This window comes from Colias croceus, chromosome Z, assembly GCF_905220415.1.
Source record: "Colias croceus chromosome Z, ilColCroc2.1".
NCBI lineage: Eukaryota > Metazoa > Arthropoda > Insecta > Lepidoptera > Pieridae > Colias > Colias croceus.
Window position 1 is genome coordinate 3,004,533 of NC_059568.1, and position 18,219 is coordinate 3,022,751.

General features: G+C 31.4%; 2 protein-coding genes across 3 annotated transcripts in view; both read left to right on the forward strand.

Moving 5' to 3' along the window:
• Positions 1 to 1,935: 1,935 nt before the first annotated feature.
• On the forward strand, positions 1,936 to 4,490 carry LOC123704998. Its single transcript, XM_045653534.1, has 5 exons — positions 1,936 to 1,981; positions 2,259 to 2,388; positions 2,810 to 2,966; positions 3,956 to 4,114; positions 4,326 to 4,490. The coding sequence occupies exons 1-4, from the start codon at positions 1,969 to 1,971 to the stop codon at positions 4,043 to 4,045; spliced, it is 390 nt and encodes a 129-aa protein (XP_045509490.1). The 5' UTR covers positions 1,936 to 1,968; the 3' UTR covers positions 4,046 to 4,114; positions 4,326 to 4,490.
• A 5,003-nt stretch (positions 4,491 to 9,493) lies between these two features.
• The window catches only part of LOC123704997 (pickpocket protein 11-like), a 33,622-nt gene continuing 24,896 nt past the window's right edge, over positions 9,494 to 18,219 (forward strand). For both annotated transcript variants that reach the window (XM_045653531.1, XM_045653532.1), the window contains exons 1-4: positions 9,494 to 9,668; positions 10,523 to 10,619; positions 11,619 to 11,728; positions 12,266 to 12,431. In XM_045653531.1, coding sequence (XP_045509487.1) covers positions 9,517 to 9,668; positions 10,523 to 10,619; positions 11,619 to 11,728; positions 12,266 to 12,431 — 525 coding nt within the window. In that variant the 5' untranslated portion in view covers positions 9,494 to 9,516. The remainder of the gene's footprint in view (positions 9,669 to 10,522; positions 10,620 to 11,618; positions 11,729 to 12,265; positions 12,432 to 18,219) is intronic.

Below are 18,219 nucleotides of genomic sequence, written 5' to 3' on the forward strand. Positions count from 1 at the left end.
AAAATTTTATAATATTCTAGATCCCTATGATATTTGTCTAACTCTTGAACCAGATTTTTATTGACTTTCTCTAATTGAACTACATTTTTAAAAGAACTCTTTCTAACAATTGATTGGGTACGCTTGATAAACTTACTTAATCTAAGGTATTTATGAAAGCTCTGTTACATTTATTAAGCAACTGACAGTAGTTGCTGTTAGCACTATAACGTATTTGAAAAATCTTGCCCCCGAAGATTGTTATATGATGGAAACTTTTGGAGGTATTAAATTAAAAATTCTGAAGAAGACATGTAGAGACAAGAGGGGCCAGTTTCTAAGTACGAATTTATTACGAGCCTTCGATGTTTTTGATAAGAAATACGTAAGATTTTAATATTTATGAGAATACTAAAGTATACAATAAGTAAACAATTAATTTTTATACTTAGGCAGTAGGCTGGTTGCAGAGCTTGACCGACCGTCAGTGCGTACCGTCGGTCCTGACGATACGCATCAACAATTGTATGACTATGACACTAATGCGCATGACAATACGCGTGCGCATGGTCGGTCAAGCTCTGCAACCAGCCTTAGGCTTTCACCTTATTACCACAGTATTACAATATATAATAAAACTTATAAAAATATAATATAAATAAACATGTAATAAACAAAAGGTATACAAAATGTAATAAAATCCCCATAAAACGGAACAACTTTTCTCAAAGAACATATTTTGTCAAATTCCAATAAAACATTATTTACTATCGCAAAAGCATAATTGTCATTGTAAATTTATGATAAAAACTATTATAGGGAAAATCAAATACATTTTAGTGATTTTATTTTTCCCTTTTTTTTGCATACCGTACGGCCGTGTGTGAGCGAGAGGGAGTGATAAGCGCCGCCATTGAAGATTCGTTTCTAGAACTGACTAAACTTGCCTTATTGTTTCATCATTTCATATTCATGTCTGGCTGTGTGATGTTTTTGTTTAAAGTATAAAGTGTAAACAGCTCATATTCATTCCAGCTTCACCGATTAGCTTTATGTTTTTACGAAGACAAGTGTAAATTGGAGAATTTGGTGGAGTATCATGTTTTTGAGTATACCTATAACTCTGACGGGGTGAACATGGGGTGAACTCCATGAACATTCACTCCAAGAACCGGAACAGTACCAAAAACACAATGCGGTTTTCTTTGGAAAATGTTAGGGACAGAACTATCCAGTTACTTAGAGCTTGTGTGGTCATCACGCAGGCATACGCAACACAGTTTTCTAACATTAATGATGTTTGCTTCCGCCTTTATTGCAATGAAAGTAAGTATTTATAACTTCTATTAAGTTCATTTTATGCTTAACATTTTATTTGTATAAAGTATAAACATATTCTATAATCAAGCTGATATAAATGTGATTATGCGAATATTTTATGTTCTTAAGAAAATAATATTTCACATAATTGTAAACAAAGATGTACCAGCGGACTACAAAGCACCAGGTTTCGTGAGAACGAAAGAAGACCACCTGAAGCCAACAATTCAAGACAAACTAAAACTTGGTTGGGTGGAAACGCCATACCATAAAATTGTGACTTACTCCTTCTATAAGCAACCTACTAGCTATGAGGCAAAGGTAAGATTTTTTTATTGATAATTTGTAAGGCAGCTATAAAGCTATTTTTAACACGCTTTAGCAAGCTAATAAGCTTCACCTGTATGATTCTATGTAACCGTCATGATTGTATTTAGTACACAACTCTTATAGAATCCATTTTGACCTACTTTAAATGGTCAGTTTTGATTCAAATTTTGTAAATTTTGAATCAATTTAATTAATAAAGGATTGGTGACAATAGATATTATAATTGCATGAGTTTAAATTAATGGTTTAAGTTTTTTTTGTTTTTTTATTTTTGAAACTATAATAATTATTCAATTTTAGCCAACAGAGATTCCACCAGAGCAAGTGCTTACTAATGATATGGAACTATCAGGTATATAAAACAAATATTACATTTATTCGCACACATAGTAAAATCAAAATTTGTGTACTTACTTTATTTTTTAATGTACAAAATAAATGGTAGATTGTTATACTAGTTTTCAACTTAACAAATAATATACTAAAACCTTCCTCGACAACTATAGTATCCATTAAAACATACAACAGACATGGACAGCACTTTGTTTAATACTATGTCGAGATTTTTCATAGACATTAATTACACATCTACAAAAAATATAGATTACACTTATTAATAATTCCTCTAGGTACTGTTGAGATGTCGCAACCCAAGAGGGATGGAGGGTTAAACGGACACGCTCGTGTCCGTTTATATTGTCCCTGCAACAAGTATGGGCCATGTGACGCCTTTACCCAAACTGAATTGTTAACTTGTCAGTAAGTACCTACTAGATTCATAGAATTCTAAATAAGAGCAATTATAAGTAAATATTAAACGATTGTGTGATGAAAAAAGCTGCTTTAAAATAGCTACTTAAAAATTCATTAAAATGTAATCTAAACTGTACCTGCATTTTATCCTCTAACTTATTGTCACGAATGGGCAGATTCTAGACTTTAATTGAGGTTTTAAGACAGTAAAAAAAGGTTTTGGAACTTTTGTACCTATTTTAGATTCCATTGTATGGTCTATTAGATTTTATAAATAAACAGTTTCAGAATTTAATTTTTCATTAAAGTAAATTAGAGTAAATAAACTAAAAAAAGTTGTTTCGATTGCTGGTACCAATCGCTTAGTAGCCATAAATAAGGTGTCTATATGTTATTAAGTTTACATTAAGTAAAATTTAAATTGTAGCTACTGCAAGCTCCAACAGCACGCAGCGTGTTTTGGCGTAGTTCGTCACTTGGCATCTCGAGTGACGGAACACTGTTGTTCGAAATGTTATGATGTCGATACAACCCGTACTCCTACTGATACTAAATTGGTTTCCTTGACTATGAGGAAACGGGAGGTAAGTATGGTTTTTTAGATATATTTTTTTTTGGTAATACTCATATGAATTATTTTCTTGTAGTTAGCGTTTGTTTTATAATGGAGATGTTTATTCATGTTGAAAATATTATATTCACCATAATTATAGTGTTAAAATATAGATCAAAACTAATCAATAATCGAAATTTTTTTGAAAATCATCAATAAATGACTGAGATATTGATTATTGAAGTTTACATATTTTTGCACGGAACGTCTGTGGATTCGATGCGCCTGTGACGTCATCACACACAGTCTTTATAGTAGCGCTAAGGCAGATTGCTTTGATTGTATGATTTATCTATTCAAAATTGTTATTAAACGTAAAGTAAAATAAAATTTTAATAAAAATATTGCCCATACAGTTAAAAAGAAATAATATATAATTTTACATATTTACATGTTTATTTATATTATATTTTTATAAGTTTAATTAATACTAAATTAATTAAATTCAGTACCTTTAATAGAAAAAGGCTTCGTCGAAGGTCGAAGTGAAATAATTTGGTTAATATTAATATAATATAGGCCTTTTTATTCAATTTGTCATAGGTTACTTCTGAAATTAAAAGACTTCAACTTTTTTCATTAATTATAATTTATAACATATTGTAGCTAAGTACGCACTGGTTGTTTAAATCGTCCCACTAATTGGTAATATTTTGGAGTATTTAAATAACCAATACATGGACATAGTAAATATACCAAAATTGCTTTTTGAAACGAAACTTCTTTAGGCGCGTTGACGTTGAGAGTAAAATTTCAAGATCGCGTCATGGCAATACCGTCACGACATGGCGACGATTTGGTATCTTTGCATCTTGCCAAATAAGTTTAACTTCTGACACGTGTGCTCTTTTTTCAAATTTTGCCTTTTTGTCTGGAACGGTTGAACCGATTTTGATAGGAACTTGGTTACATCTACTATCTTCTATCCAACTTTAAATTTCGTATTTATTTATTTGACAGAGTCTATGCATTTTACGTCGAACATTGGCTGTGTTCGGAAGTCGAAACCATTGGAGCCCGGGACTTGATGGACAAATTCGATATATCTGAGTCCAACGCTGCTAATCTCATGCAGTTACTTCATTCCAATAAAATTATCCAACAAAATTCACAATCCAAGTAAGTGAATATATTTTTATCATAAAAATGTATAGTGTGAAATTGTAGTTAATATACTTTAATATTGTTTTCTTTGTTTTGAATCTAACAATACATTTTTTTTGTCTAATTAATTATTAAAAGTTTTAATTCACGTTTTTTCATCAAATTCATCTAATAAATAAGGCTTTTATCTTAATAACTTTTTCACAATATGTAAAACTCTTTTCAGACGTCAGAAAATAGAAAAGAATCAGTTAAAAATATTGATGTCCAACTTCTTCCACACTACCGAGGATAACATAGTCGATCTACTATTAACCGAATTCGTTTCCCAAGAAAGTGTACCAGATCCCATTTCTAGAGCTCTAAATGTCACGGAAAAGATTTCAATCAAGAGAATGGAGAAACGAGCTCAAAAAAGAAGCATTGAGATTGAAGATAAGGCAATGATCGCCAGGACTGGTTGGCTAGAGTTGTACTAAAAAGATTGTTGATATAATGAAAATGTAAATGATGTTGATGAAAGCTGTAAAAGAGTCCATTGAAAAGTTACATTTGGGGTTGCGTTTTTTAGAGGACGCAATTTTATTTTTTTAATGTGTAGGGGGGGTCAGTGCGAAGCTAAAACCAAGTTTGTGGGGTCGCCACCCTTGTCCCACGGCCGCCATCTTGAAAATAGCGGTTGATATGGTTTTTATGATATATCTCTTAAACTATTTATCTGATAAAAAAAATTGTTAACATTATTTGTTGCAAATTAAATTCTCTACAACTTTGGTCCAGTACACATAAAAAACATAAAATTGCGTCCTCTAAAAAACGCAAGGCTAGGCCTAAAAAATGTAACATTTCAATGGACTAAAACGTGTACCTATGTATTATGTTTTGTGTAGAAGCACACATTTAAGTTTTTTTATTAAACATTATTTTTTATTCTTATTTCTTATTGTTTTTAAATTATTAACAACATATTTTAGGTATCTACTAATAACTGATTACTTTTTAATATGTCCTGAATTTCATCTAATTAATTCCAAATGTTGTTTTTTAAACTTGTTAACAAACGTAACTCACAATTTCCAATGATCTACATATTTTTTCTGAAATGCAGTAATAAATTGCATTAACAAGACTCCGTATATTTCCACCAATTATCAAATTATTACTTACTTCAATGCATATAGTTTTTTTTATAATCAATATACTTACTTTGAAATAAAGTAATTTGATCTTAAAAATCAGTCAATAAATTAATAAATTAACAACAAAAACACGGCTATAATCTGTACTTTAATGTAATGGTCCCTCTTGACAATCGAGAGCGTTGGCCCAACAAATGATCGTCAATGTTTGCCGCCATTACGGCGATTATGAATACGCGGGCGAAGCCGCTGGCGAAAAGCTAGTCTGCAAATCCTACTATCCTATCCTACTATATAATAATAATAACCTTGTCGTGGTGGGGGGGGGGGGGGGGCTTTTAGAGTCGGTCCTAACTATAATTAATTAAATGTTGTTGTCCGTTCCCCACGCTTATTGAATTATTAATAAGTTAAGGTGGCGTAATTATCAAAGCGATATTTCGATTTAAAATGAATTTCTAAGGGGGTGAAAATTGGCTCCAAATGGTTCGTGTAAAAATACACACGGCCGCTGCTCGCCTTTTCTCTTCGCTTGAACTCGGCTGGACACGCTGCCGCGTGTCTAGATCGGTAGTAACTAGTAAGTAAGTATATAAATTATTATAAAGTATGAAACCTATACTTTTCATGACTAAGTATTATTAATTTTTATGGTGAGCGTGAAGGTGCATGTAAGCATGGTGCTTAAAGCCCGATTATAAATTCATTCCGTTCCCCACGCTTATTGAATTATTAATAAGTTGTGGCGTAATTATCAAAGCGATAGTTTGATTTAAAATGAAATTCTGTTTTCTTTTGTACCTAATTGCTATTTTTTATAGCACCCTGCATACAATATTTAGTTCATTAAAATTAAAAAATCAATGTTTAGGTAGGACTATTGGTACCTTGGAGTAGGGGAGACCGGGTACAAAAGTAACGGTGGGTCGAAAGTAACAAATGCTCTCTAGATTTATCCAATGGGCGAACACCGCTTAGCCTCTGTCAGGCGTTAGCCAAGAGCGCCCTCTTTAATTCTATTCATTCGCCGCGTGCGCCACGCGCTGTTAGGCTGTGTGACAGGACGCAACGTGTTTTCACGAATCAAAAGTACGATTTTCGTCATTTTTTTATTAAACGTTTACGTAGTCTTAAAATAATGATAGAAATCTGAATGTTTCCATATCCATTCTTGATTAGAGTAATTGTATATTGCTCATAATCATTTTTATGTAGCAAGTTCAGTTTTAAAATTTTGTTGCACATCTTGGCAAAAATATAGACAGGTACAAAAGTAACATAGCCCTATGGGTACAAAAGTAACATGCTATTTTTGTCCCATTATGATTATGTATATTTTTATGTACATCTTTACTTCAACAGAATGTCGCTACAGCGCATTAGAATTACTGATCGAGTTAAACGGACTGACACAGCTGAAGAGCATTTTGAAAATAGTGCAACAATTAGAGGCCTTGCAAAGAAATACCTATAATATTTGCCATGTAACATTATATAGATTTATAAAAGCCGGTAATACTAGTGCAGCTTAACCTTGCGTCGATCGAGATTTACTAATACAAGTAAAGTAATCTACGCGACTATTTAATCGAGTGCTCTGTAGTTTATTTTCGGTTATCTCCATCAACGAGCATAATGTGAATAATTTTTTTGATAACCTTGCTGAGGTATTGGGAAAGGTACCAATTTGAGTCAAAAGATATTTGGAATATATAATAAGATATTTTAGATTAAAAAAGGATTAAACAAGTAGGTGCCTAACAACCTTAGCAGAGCCTGGAAAATTAGTAACTAACTGTTGCTGTTACTAAAATTAGTTACTGCCATTAATGCTAATAGGAGAACACATCCCGCTTTTTTCGTATTGCCGAGGGTCCTGTTGGTTGTGCTGGAGCTGGGAATGCTAGTGGATGGATGCAGGATGTAGAATTTTTAATTATAAAAGAATGATTCCCTTAATTAATCTCATTACTTATACTAAGAATATTTTTTATAGATTTGTTTTGTATTATATTAGTAAGTATTATATTTAAAATACAAAAGATGATATGTGTTATTAAGAGGGCTTATTCAATTTAACGCAAGTCAAAATCTCCGCGATCTATTACGATAGATCGCGGCTTGCGCTATCCTTTTACTATGAACAGCATAGGTCCACAGGAGAGCGCCGAGCAACATGTCCTCTCTCTGGGAAGGCTCGCTGCCGACTGATTTTAATCGGGTCGCGCGCAGTGTTTTATAGTACTTTAAAAAAAATTGTAGAAAAATAATAGAGGTACCTTAGTTGATTTTTTAAATTTTATCTTATAAGTAATACGTTCTTTCATTGCAATATGTATAAATTATATTCAACTAAGTCAAATATCATGGTGAAAATAATCATTTTGTCGACTATAATTTCTAAAAAAATTCACATTGTTCGGATTTTAATTTCATAAGTTAGGAGTCCAAATTAAAAAAATCTTTTAACTAACTATTTTAATAAGGATTTTTGCAGTTAGTTAAAAAAAAATGTGTGTTAGATCTGTCAGCAATTTCAGATATTTTTAGCTTCGAAATTGACACTAAAAGTGAAATCAAGTAATCATCGGCTCAGTTATCTTGATGGTATTCACAAATACTGTATTAATTGAAAAAAACTCTTAACTAACTATATAGACAATAAAATTTCCTAAAATTATTAGTAATTCATATGTTTGTAAGATAAGTGGTTGATGGACAATCTCGTTTGAAAAATCACATATTTGAGCCAAACAGCGCACGGACCGCGTACACGGCCTTAATACAAAGTCTTTAAACAAATAATTTGTTGATTTACCATCATAATATTGTATTAATTACCAACCCCTTTTCTTGTTACTTTCGACCCACGACGTGTTACTTTTGACCTGCTTACGGGGTCGAAAGTAACAACTGACGATTTTTTTTTATATTAGGTTTATTAATATAAATCACTACATAATGTAATAAATTGAGTCGCTAGTGTAAAAAATATAAACTAAATTTATATATGGTTATATTAATTTAATGATAACAGTAACACCCAGTGAGAAATCAAAGCAAAAGTACAAAGTGTTACTTTTGTACCCGGTCTCCCCTATGTATAAGCAAACTAAATACATACTCTAAGATTGGTACTATGAAATTAAATTAATAGTTCAAGTATGTATCAATAATAATTTAATTTATGTGTATAAGTTGTTGGGAATTATCATAGACATAATAATTTATATTATTTAAAGATTGTCTTGGAATATTTAAAAAAAGTTGCAGTCTTGTTGTAAAAAAAAAAGTTCTAATATGGTTCTAATTTTTAAGCTTCTAAATGCAAAAATTTTTCGTATACATACCGAGGATATATACAGGTGTAACATATTAAAATATAACTGAAATCTGAAACCTCACCCTGAAATCTGTGTCCGCTTCGCGTGAAATGCCCCCACTATTTAATAAAAATAAAAATATATTTTTACATTTAAGTTCAGCGATTTAACTTTATATACCATGGTACTTTTCGGGATACCAAATTAAGCTTATTTCCCTGAAATTAACCGAATAGAAGTAATATTATTATCAAATTATGTGGTAATATGAAATATGCCAACCCTAAGCTTTTTTTGATGATGGGCAATATTGTCAAATAGAGATCGCTAAAGTATTGGGTAATTTTGCCCACCATTGTAACTTTTGTGGTAATAATGGCATTAAAATACTCTTCAAACGTTATATTTTATAAAATATTATGAGTAAAAATAACCTGTGTTTTCGCCATCATGCACAAACTATAACTTGAATTTTCACCATTTTTTGCCCGCGAAATCACACATGATATTCGATGAGTTACAACAAGTTGCTGATTTATGTTAGCGACACACACAATACGCAATTTTGTCAGATATATAACCTATTTTACACCAAATACTTTGAATGTTGGTATAAAGGTATTTTTGCAATTTTAAAATTTTCTTATGAATTGATCTTCGGGCAAAGACCCGTTGTGGGCAATGTTGGTATATTTCACGGTACCTTCTGTTTTATTTTCATTCACTTACTGAACCATCAACATTTATTTTATCGAAATTATATGGAAGAATACCTGGTATATTTTTTATGCATCGTTTAAAATAATATAGAACATAGCAACTAGCAAGTCCGTGCCTAGCTATCAATTCGATCTACAGGTTATAATTACCGTTCGTAGGTACTTCAATGATATATCACACCTATTTTTCATTGTGAGTGGACATATTGACGGTTGACTTCCATTAGCGCTCAGATATGGCTCAAAAGACCCACATCAAGGTAAAACCTTCGGAAAAAAAGGTAAATAAAAGGGAACATGCGAACAGTAGATTTGTGGATTTTTGCAATCGCACAGATTTGCATGGATTCAAATATATTGTTATGGAAGATTTGAGCAGGATGGAAAGGTGCGTAGGTATAAATTATTGAATATTAATTTAAATGCAAATATAAAATATCCATTACACCAGCCCACATATTCTTATAATACGGCATAGATACCTACTTATATAATACTTGCATAGTTGCTGTAAATTCTAAATTCTATAATATCATCTTTCTGTAGGTATCTTGAAATCTAAAAAATATTCGACTCATGGCGAGGCCATAACACCTACCTATAATAGTTAACGACCATTAGTTTTTATTTCATATTGACCTTTAATTTTCATATAACATGAGCATTATAAATGGCTACAAAAATAATTCATATTTTCATGCACGCTCATATTTTAAATTCGGCTATGGCTTGGTTATTAGATATCTAGGTTCTACATTAAGGTGCAGAACTCAATTTCGCAGTCTATTATACTGGTTTACTTGTAAAGGAATTAATAAGTGACCTATTAGATTAAAAACAAGAACACTTAACTCATAGAAATCTAAATAACAAGACACATAGAAGTGCTAAATGTCATAATTAGTATGAAAACCACTGTCGCCAAAACCCACACATTAAACCGATAACTAGACAGTTCACACAAGTAAACTATGCCTTTTATTGGACAGCTTCATTTTAATTAAAACTAACTTAAATAATAAATTTCGTTATTTAGATTGTTATTTAGATTTCTATGACTTAACTATATTTTTAGTGACGCTACTCAACAATAGATGGCGCTAGGTATTAAGATTTGTATGAATAGAACTCTGTGAATAGAACATTGTAATAAATAAAAATTTTGAATATGATTTCCAAGCAAAGCAATTATGAATTGTTTTTCTTTGTCAAGAAAAAGTTATATTTTATAATATTTTTCAGGATTTGTTGGGCATTAGCAGTTTGTATCAGTATTGGATTTGCTATTTATTTTGTCGTAACAGCTTATGAGTGGTATGATCGAAACCCTATAGTTACGGTAAGTAGTTTTTTATATCAAAATCTAACAATATCAAACCAATACAAGTTTGTTTATGTGGTAATGAGAATGCTAAAAGACCCATAGTTTTATAAACTACGAACAATTTGCCTACAACTTGCTTTGAAGTGCAACATAAAGCTACCTACTTCAACAATTCACGTATAAATACTTATGACCTTTTATATTTCATAAATAAATGCTCATTCGGCACCGCAAACGCAAACGCTAATCCACTCGAAACATTGCGAGCCTCCATATATTTTAGAAGTACCATTATAATATTACAAGCGCGTACAACAATACCTAATCTTTTGGAAAGTGCTCATCCAACAGACGCAGTGCTTCAAACGGTTGTTAAATATGCTAAATTTACGTTAATATTGCACTTATATAGGCTTTGAATCTCTAATTGCTAACCAAAATATTTGTTGGCCTCGCATGGTTTTACCACAGAATACATAATAGTAGCTAAACGCTAGTTTTACGTCAAACGTTTCCACGAATGATAAAAGTTCAAAGGTTATTTATCGAAATATGCATTGAATCACGAATGTTCTATCCGTCGCCCATCGCCATCTGACGAATGGTCTGTAGTAATTGACTTCGGTACCCAACATTTTATGATAAAAAATTATGTTTTTTTTTCTATGTACAAAATACAAATAGGTATCTTACCTACGATTTGAAGCGCATAATGAATTGCTTTTTTACTCTTGTCAATTAGTTGGCACTTATTCCTACCCAATTCTTGCTACTTCTTGCATTTCTCGAAACTAATAAATCCTTTGAAATTTTTTTTATAATCTAAATCCTTTCTGAAAAAAGTAAGTTCACGTGTCCCTTTGAGGGGTACGGCGAAATGCATTATGCATTTGTTCCTATGATTAATTTTCTCCTTTCAGAACGACATTCTAACTAGAATCTTACTATTTATGCAACATATTTAATTACTTTCTAGTCTCGTAATCATTTCATCTATAGTTATCAATATTATAGGTTATAGAAAGCACGCAGGGTCCAATTTGGGACGTCCCATTCCCGGCTGTGACTATATGCAGTTTGAATTTTATATCTCTATCTGCAGCTAAGAAATGGTCTGATAATTTGTAAGTATATTAGTAGTATATTTATAGAAAAGTTCATAATTTAGCTCAGACTAAGCTAAGAGGTTTATACATTTTTATACATGTCGTAGTAACTTTGGTTTATTACACTATTTTGTGTTTCAAAAACTAGATTTGGTCGATTGTCGCCCTAAAAAGAAAAAGACGCCACTTCCCATACTAAATCTTTTATTGTCGTTTTACTATATCTAACTTTCAAACGACCATTATTATTAATATTTTAAAAGTAAGCTACTTAGTTACTTAGACAATAACGCAAAACACCACCAAAACATCCACCATGGTTTCAGTTAGCATAAAAAAAACAACATTAAGCATTATGTACGTTTATCTGGCTGTATTGTATTTTTATAACCTTGAAATGCTTTATAAATGGAAATTTTTAAAGAATAGAAAAAATTCGGACACGTGGCGGGATTTAAACCCTCGTGTTCCGCCTTACCGGGGTGATTCATCTTTCGCCTCGTGTTCGAACTTTTTATAATTATTCTTCAAAAAAAATTCTGTATTGTTTTTTAGAACGTTTCCAAGCAACACATCAAGGACATTCGTATTTGAGACGCTCAAACTGGCTCCCCTACTGTTTATGCCTTCAACAGCAACTGAAGAACAAGTGGAGGAACTACGAGTGCTGCAAGAAATTTTGGACTTCAACAGTATATCTGTGAAAACGTTTTTTACCGAAGTACGTATCTTCTTTATCATCTTTATAGTATAGGAAATGAATAGGGACCCAATAATTGTTTGTATATAAGGATGTATGATGATTCTGCAGTTACAGGTATTGCCTATTGGAGAGGTTTGGTTAATATTATCAATATGAATGTCTGTATGTATATAAAAATGTATGATCGTTGAACAGTTAAAACTATCGATGGGCTTTGGTTAATATTAATATACATAACATGCAGATCGCCGATAGATGGATAATCCTAGTCTCCTAGAGATTATCAAGTACGGTTCAATAGATTGTATATGAATACTGCAATACATGTACTTTAGCCCTCATGTTATATCGATATTACAGGATGAAGAAATCTGGATATGGCCTCAACAATGAAATAGAGGCCTCAAATTCTTTCCAATGAATAACTTATTGCGAAACTATTTTTAAATATTTATTATTTACTAAACATATAAATATAAAACAAGAATGAACTGAAATAAAAATTTCGCGTGAACCGTTTACCTAAAAGTAATAAAAGCTTTTTTCAGCTTTTTCAGCGAAAAACCGTCGTGATATCGTTGAAATCTAGTTCCTGTTAAATACAAACATACAAATAACGCGAAAAACCACGTCTAAGGGAAATTGTATGCTAGTGTTTACTAGGCGGAGTTTTAATTATTATTCTTCCGAAGTATATATTGTCGGGCCCTCTTTTTATTGAGGCCCTAAGTTTTTTGCCCCATTAAATTCCAATCAATAAATTGTAAATCAAGCCATGGTTTAGAAAATTCTTGCAATAATCAAAGTTGGTTACTTAGACTTACGACTTGTTGCTTAGAATATTACAAGTCAATCAAATCAGTCAATCAAATTCCTTGGCTGCATTTCTGATTTTTATATAAATGTTTTGTCTTTACTCGGTAGGTCCCGGAATAGTTCGTATATTTTTTAGCTTGAATTATAAGGATGCCCTGAAAGAAAACAGTAACAGTTTTATTTCCACCATGTAACGTTTGGTTCATCTAGTTATTCTATAAAATATAAAAATAAATGAAATTCAATAGGATTGTTGCTAATATAGTAATTGAATCGTAAGCGGATTTACACTAATCTCTGTAGATGGGCATCATAGCTTGATATTGCTAATTGTGTAAGTGCGGAAAATCTTATAAAGGATAGGTACGTGATACGGATTGATAACAAATTAAAATGCTGTTTGTATTGAAATTTGATTTTTTTATTCTTCTCTGTCCCTTTTGCAGTATGAGTGTTGTTTTGTTTATTAAGTCTGTATGAGAGATACAAAGGCATTGTGGTTTGTTAAGTTATGACGTTGTTGGTGAATCTTAAGAAGACTATCGTCTGAGATTGTACTTAGTTGAAAATGCTTTCTTCGTCTCATTACGTCATTATTCTATATTAATTTGGTTTAGTATTTTTTCCTGTAACCTTTAGTAACTTATCGTTGGGCTGATTGGGACGAAAAGGATTGTTGTTTAGTCGTTTTGATGGTATAGATTGAAATTATTATGTTATTTTTATGTTTACCATTCAAATACTAAGCAATGTCTTTTGTTGTGTAGGTGTTTCTCGTATAGCATTTATTTAAAAAAATACATTTCCTTTTTTCTTAAATTTCACGATCCCTTTCAAAGTCCTTATTTAAAAATTTCTCAAAAGCTTTCATATCCTTATGAAAATAATATGAATCCATAGCCCGATTGAAATCTTTATACCTTTATTATAGAAGAAAATATATAAAAGCTTACAACTTGCCGTTCGTCTATAAGAACTCTTAACTTCCAGTTATCTCCTACAATATCATGTGACAATTTAATAGAGCGATGTATGTGGAAGAACACAATGTACAGATGCGAACAGTTGTTCCAACATATCTTCTCCACTGTTGGTCTCTGTTGCACCTTCAATTATTACGCAGTTGATATTAGTTTGACTACGGAGTATGTATTTTGTGTGTTTGTTTGGTTGTTGCTTGAAAAATATCGCATATGCCATTAACTCACTTTTTATTTTGTGTTTGTATGTTTGATTGATCACCTAAACAGCTTTTCATATTTAAGCTTATACAAAATTATACACTTTTTTTGAAGGTACATTTTATTAATTTTATAAAAATGATCATATGATTACTTATTGTACAATAAGCTAGCTGTCCGCCTCGGCTTCGCCCGTGGTACATAAAAGGTAGCCTATGTTCTTTCTCAGGGTCTAAAGATTGTCTGTGCCAAATTTCATCAAAATCGGTGGAAAGCGTAACAAACAGACAGACAGAGTTACTTTCGCATTTATAATATTAGTAGGGATAATACATTCAACTATTACGCAGTCGGTACTAGTTTGTTTGTTTCGTTTGTTCGCTTATTGCTTGATAAAGTTTTCGCCTAAATAACATTTTTATAAGTAATTTGAAAATAATATTTTAACAATTTTCTTCCGTTTTATACTTCAGAAATAATTCGAGCAAAAATTATCATTATTTACATATTACTGTGCAATTAACCCGTTTATGAATTTCATCATTCTTATTTATATATATACTATCCACTATTAACTTGAGCGGAGGAAGTAAAAGAAAAAAAAAATAAAACAGTTAAAACGTGATTAAATTGCAATTAGTCTAATAACAATATGGGCGTTGTTTTGCCTTTACATAGTCAATAGACAACTAAAAGGATTTAAAAATAATAAATGTCCTCTATCGTAAAGCTTTGTGATTTAATTAATTAGTAAGATTGTTTTTATTTTCTGTTTATTTCGATAAAATAAACTTTAAAGATAAATATTGATTTTGATTTTTGTATTACAGGAAAAAGCCCAGTTTGTTATGAATTCTGTATACAATAATAATAATTTAAAAATAGTACCTACTTATTATTATAAGCCAAAAATTATCACTTATAATACCACAAGAGCTTCAAAATTATCGGGTATTTTCCGATAGGTTCGTTGCAAACAAATGAAGGAGTCAAGTTTTTAGTCAAGGTTAAAAAATCACGAGCGCGAAGCGCGAGTGATTTTTCCTGAAAAACTTGACGACTTTATTTGTTTGCAGGGAACCTTGAGGGAAATGCCAGATAATTTTGAAGCTCGTGTGGTATTCGGGAGCTTATAGTAGAGCCATTTTAATAGGCAACATTTGACAGTTCAACAAAATTCAACAACGTAACTTAGTAACGACGACATAGAATAACATGATATTTCGTTTTGTTAGAACTGCACATTTGCTTAACTTTTTTCAATTACGATTACATATTTATAATAATAATGACCGATACAAGTTATTTTAAGATTTCATTTTACTGATAAACCATCCTAAACATAATAAACAATTTCTGAATTTAAGAACTGACGTCGCTACAATTTTGTGTCAATAAACCTTTTTTCTTTTTAAATGCTAGAGACGTTACTCTAAAAATCGAAATCTGACATCTAGAATCGAATGCATTGATTACTTGTGAATAAAAATCATCATAAATTAATAAATTCGATTGACAAATGTTTCAAATCCGTATCGATTAATACACTTTAATCGATGTTTTTAAGCAGGTTACCTCTCTTCGAAGATAAAATTGATAGACGTCAAATGTTGCCTATTAAATTGGCTCGACTATAGATTACAAAATAAAGTACAGATGGAGCATGACAACCGCCCGTCGCCCTTGTCAAAGAAAATACGAAATCAAAAACAAATACGTCGCTGCACCAGTGCTATAGCGCATATAGTGTCATGCAATACGTCAAAAGGGTTTGCAATTTAAGTAAAAAAATGCCGTCTTGTGATAATAAAACGCTGTAAAATTTGTTCCCGAAAACAAAAAAAAAAAGATAAAACATCGTTTCACAGGTTTTCTGTAGATAATTTGGCTGATTTATTTCTTTAATACGAATAATAATTTTACAGATATGAAGGAATACAAAACTTCAACGTATGTTGCCAGTATTTTGAAAATGAATTTGCCATTTTTATTGGTAAAACGGTAAAATGGTTAAAAGATCTTCAGGGTAATGCTGTTGGATTTTTCGATCGTGAATGTGATTATTTGTATAGTGCACTAAAGGTTCATGATAATTATTAGATTATTTTAATAAGCATAATACATTATTTTGTTACTTTTATAAAGCTTAAAAACGTCATAGTCGTTTTCGCTAGCGATTTAATTTATGTGAACTCCATGGATGATGGATATGATGAAAATAAAATGTCCCGTATTCTCGACTAAAACTACAGCTATTCGTATTCATATATTATGAAAAATAAAAAATAATATAATTATTATAGTTAATATTGAAACTTTTTTTATGTAATTTATTTAATAAAAATTTGAATACAATTATTTTGTCCATATATAACTTTAGTAGGCAGGTACGTCTTTATGTAATAAAAGAATTTAAATAAAAATTAAAACTTGACTGCTAATTTATGTATATAGCCTACGTCACTACCGCCACTAACATAATAATTCAGATCATTGCAATGAAACCTCACAACTCAAAATCGGTCCAACGGTTTATACTGCAGGGCGTGTCAAAGAAATATTATACATACATACATAAACTCGAAAAACATAACCCTCTTTTTTCCGTAGTCGGGGAAAAATTTGAGAAATTTTTCAATATCTGGCAACATTACACGCACACAGAAGCACCGTGTACGTACAGTGCAGCGGCGAAATGACAGCACACATAGCTTTATTGAAAATGACGATAAATTATTCGGTTTAGTTCGGCAACGCTCTACAACTGTCTTTTATTTTGTAATCTAAGTTCGGGAGATTATTTTTCCGTCCCAAATGTCGGCCAATAATTTCACAATTGAATTAAACCTGTCAGTTTGACGTCAACGACCAGAGAAAATTTTCAAAAAATTATCAGTATAATACCATGTAGGTTGTACCACGTGACGTCGAATGGTGCAATTCTATTGGTCGATATTTGGGTCGGAAAAATAATCAACATAAATCTTGCATAATTTATTGCATTCTTGATAAAATGATAACATTGACGTAATATGTAGAAGTGCATTCCACTTTCATTATGACTTTGCCCTAACTACTTACTTTAAACATATTTGTGTAAATAAACATTTAATGATTACCTATAAGGAATAAAAAGTAAAATATTTTGAAATGCCTAATCTTTCTAATAAAGTAAATAACTATTTTTATTAGAAAAAGTTATTGTCAAATGGCAAAGTTCTAATAGTATCAAACTGTTTAATACCTACGGTCTAGGTACTAGTTTTCATCCACGTTGTCTACAGCTTAACAAATCCATACTACTTAATATACTAATACATATATACGAATACTAATAATATTATAAATAAAATTTTATAAATGCGAAAGTAACTCTGTCTATCTGTCTATGTTAAGCAATCACGCCTTAACTACTGAACCAATTTGCATGAAATTTGGTATAGAGATATTTTGATACCCGAGAAAGGACATAGGATAGGTTTTATCCCGGAAATCCCACGGGAACGGGAACTATGCGGGTTTTTCTTTCTTCTGTGCGGGCGATGCTGCGGGTGGAAAGCTAGTTATACAGGGTGTCCCATAAAGCTGGGAGGTAGTGATGAACGGAAGCTGGGAGGTAGAGGAGAGGGCTAAATCACCCCCATGTATGTTGCTTTTAATTTGTTTTTATTAATCATCATGTTAATTCAATTTTTGCATTTACCACATTTGGATTTCAATTTCTCGATTGAAGCCTTCTGAATCATAACATGAAATTTTCAGGGTAGCTACCTGATAGATAGAGCAAGTTTTTAAAAGCCAAAAAGAAA

What these genes read in the sequence shown, in the direction of transcription:
- LOC123704998 (XM_045653534.1), top strand. An exon ending in ACTGAATTGTTAACTTGTCA is followed by an intron (nt 2,389 to 2,809) that starts GTAAGTACCTAC and finishes TTTAAATTGTAG; the next exon opens with CTACTGCAAGCTCCAACAGC. An exon ending in TGACTATGAGGAAACGGGAG is followed by an intron (nt 2,967 to 3,955) that starts GTAAGTATGGTT and finishes TTTATTTGACAG; the next exon opens with AGTCTATGCATTTTACGTCG.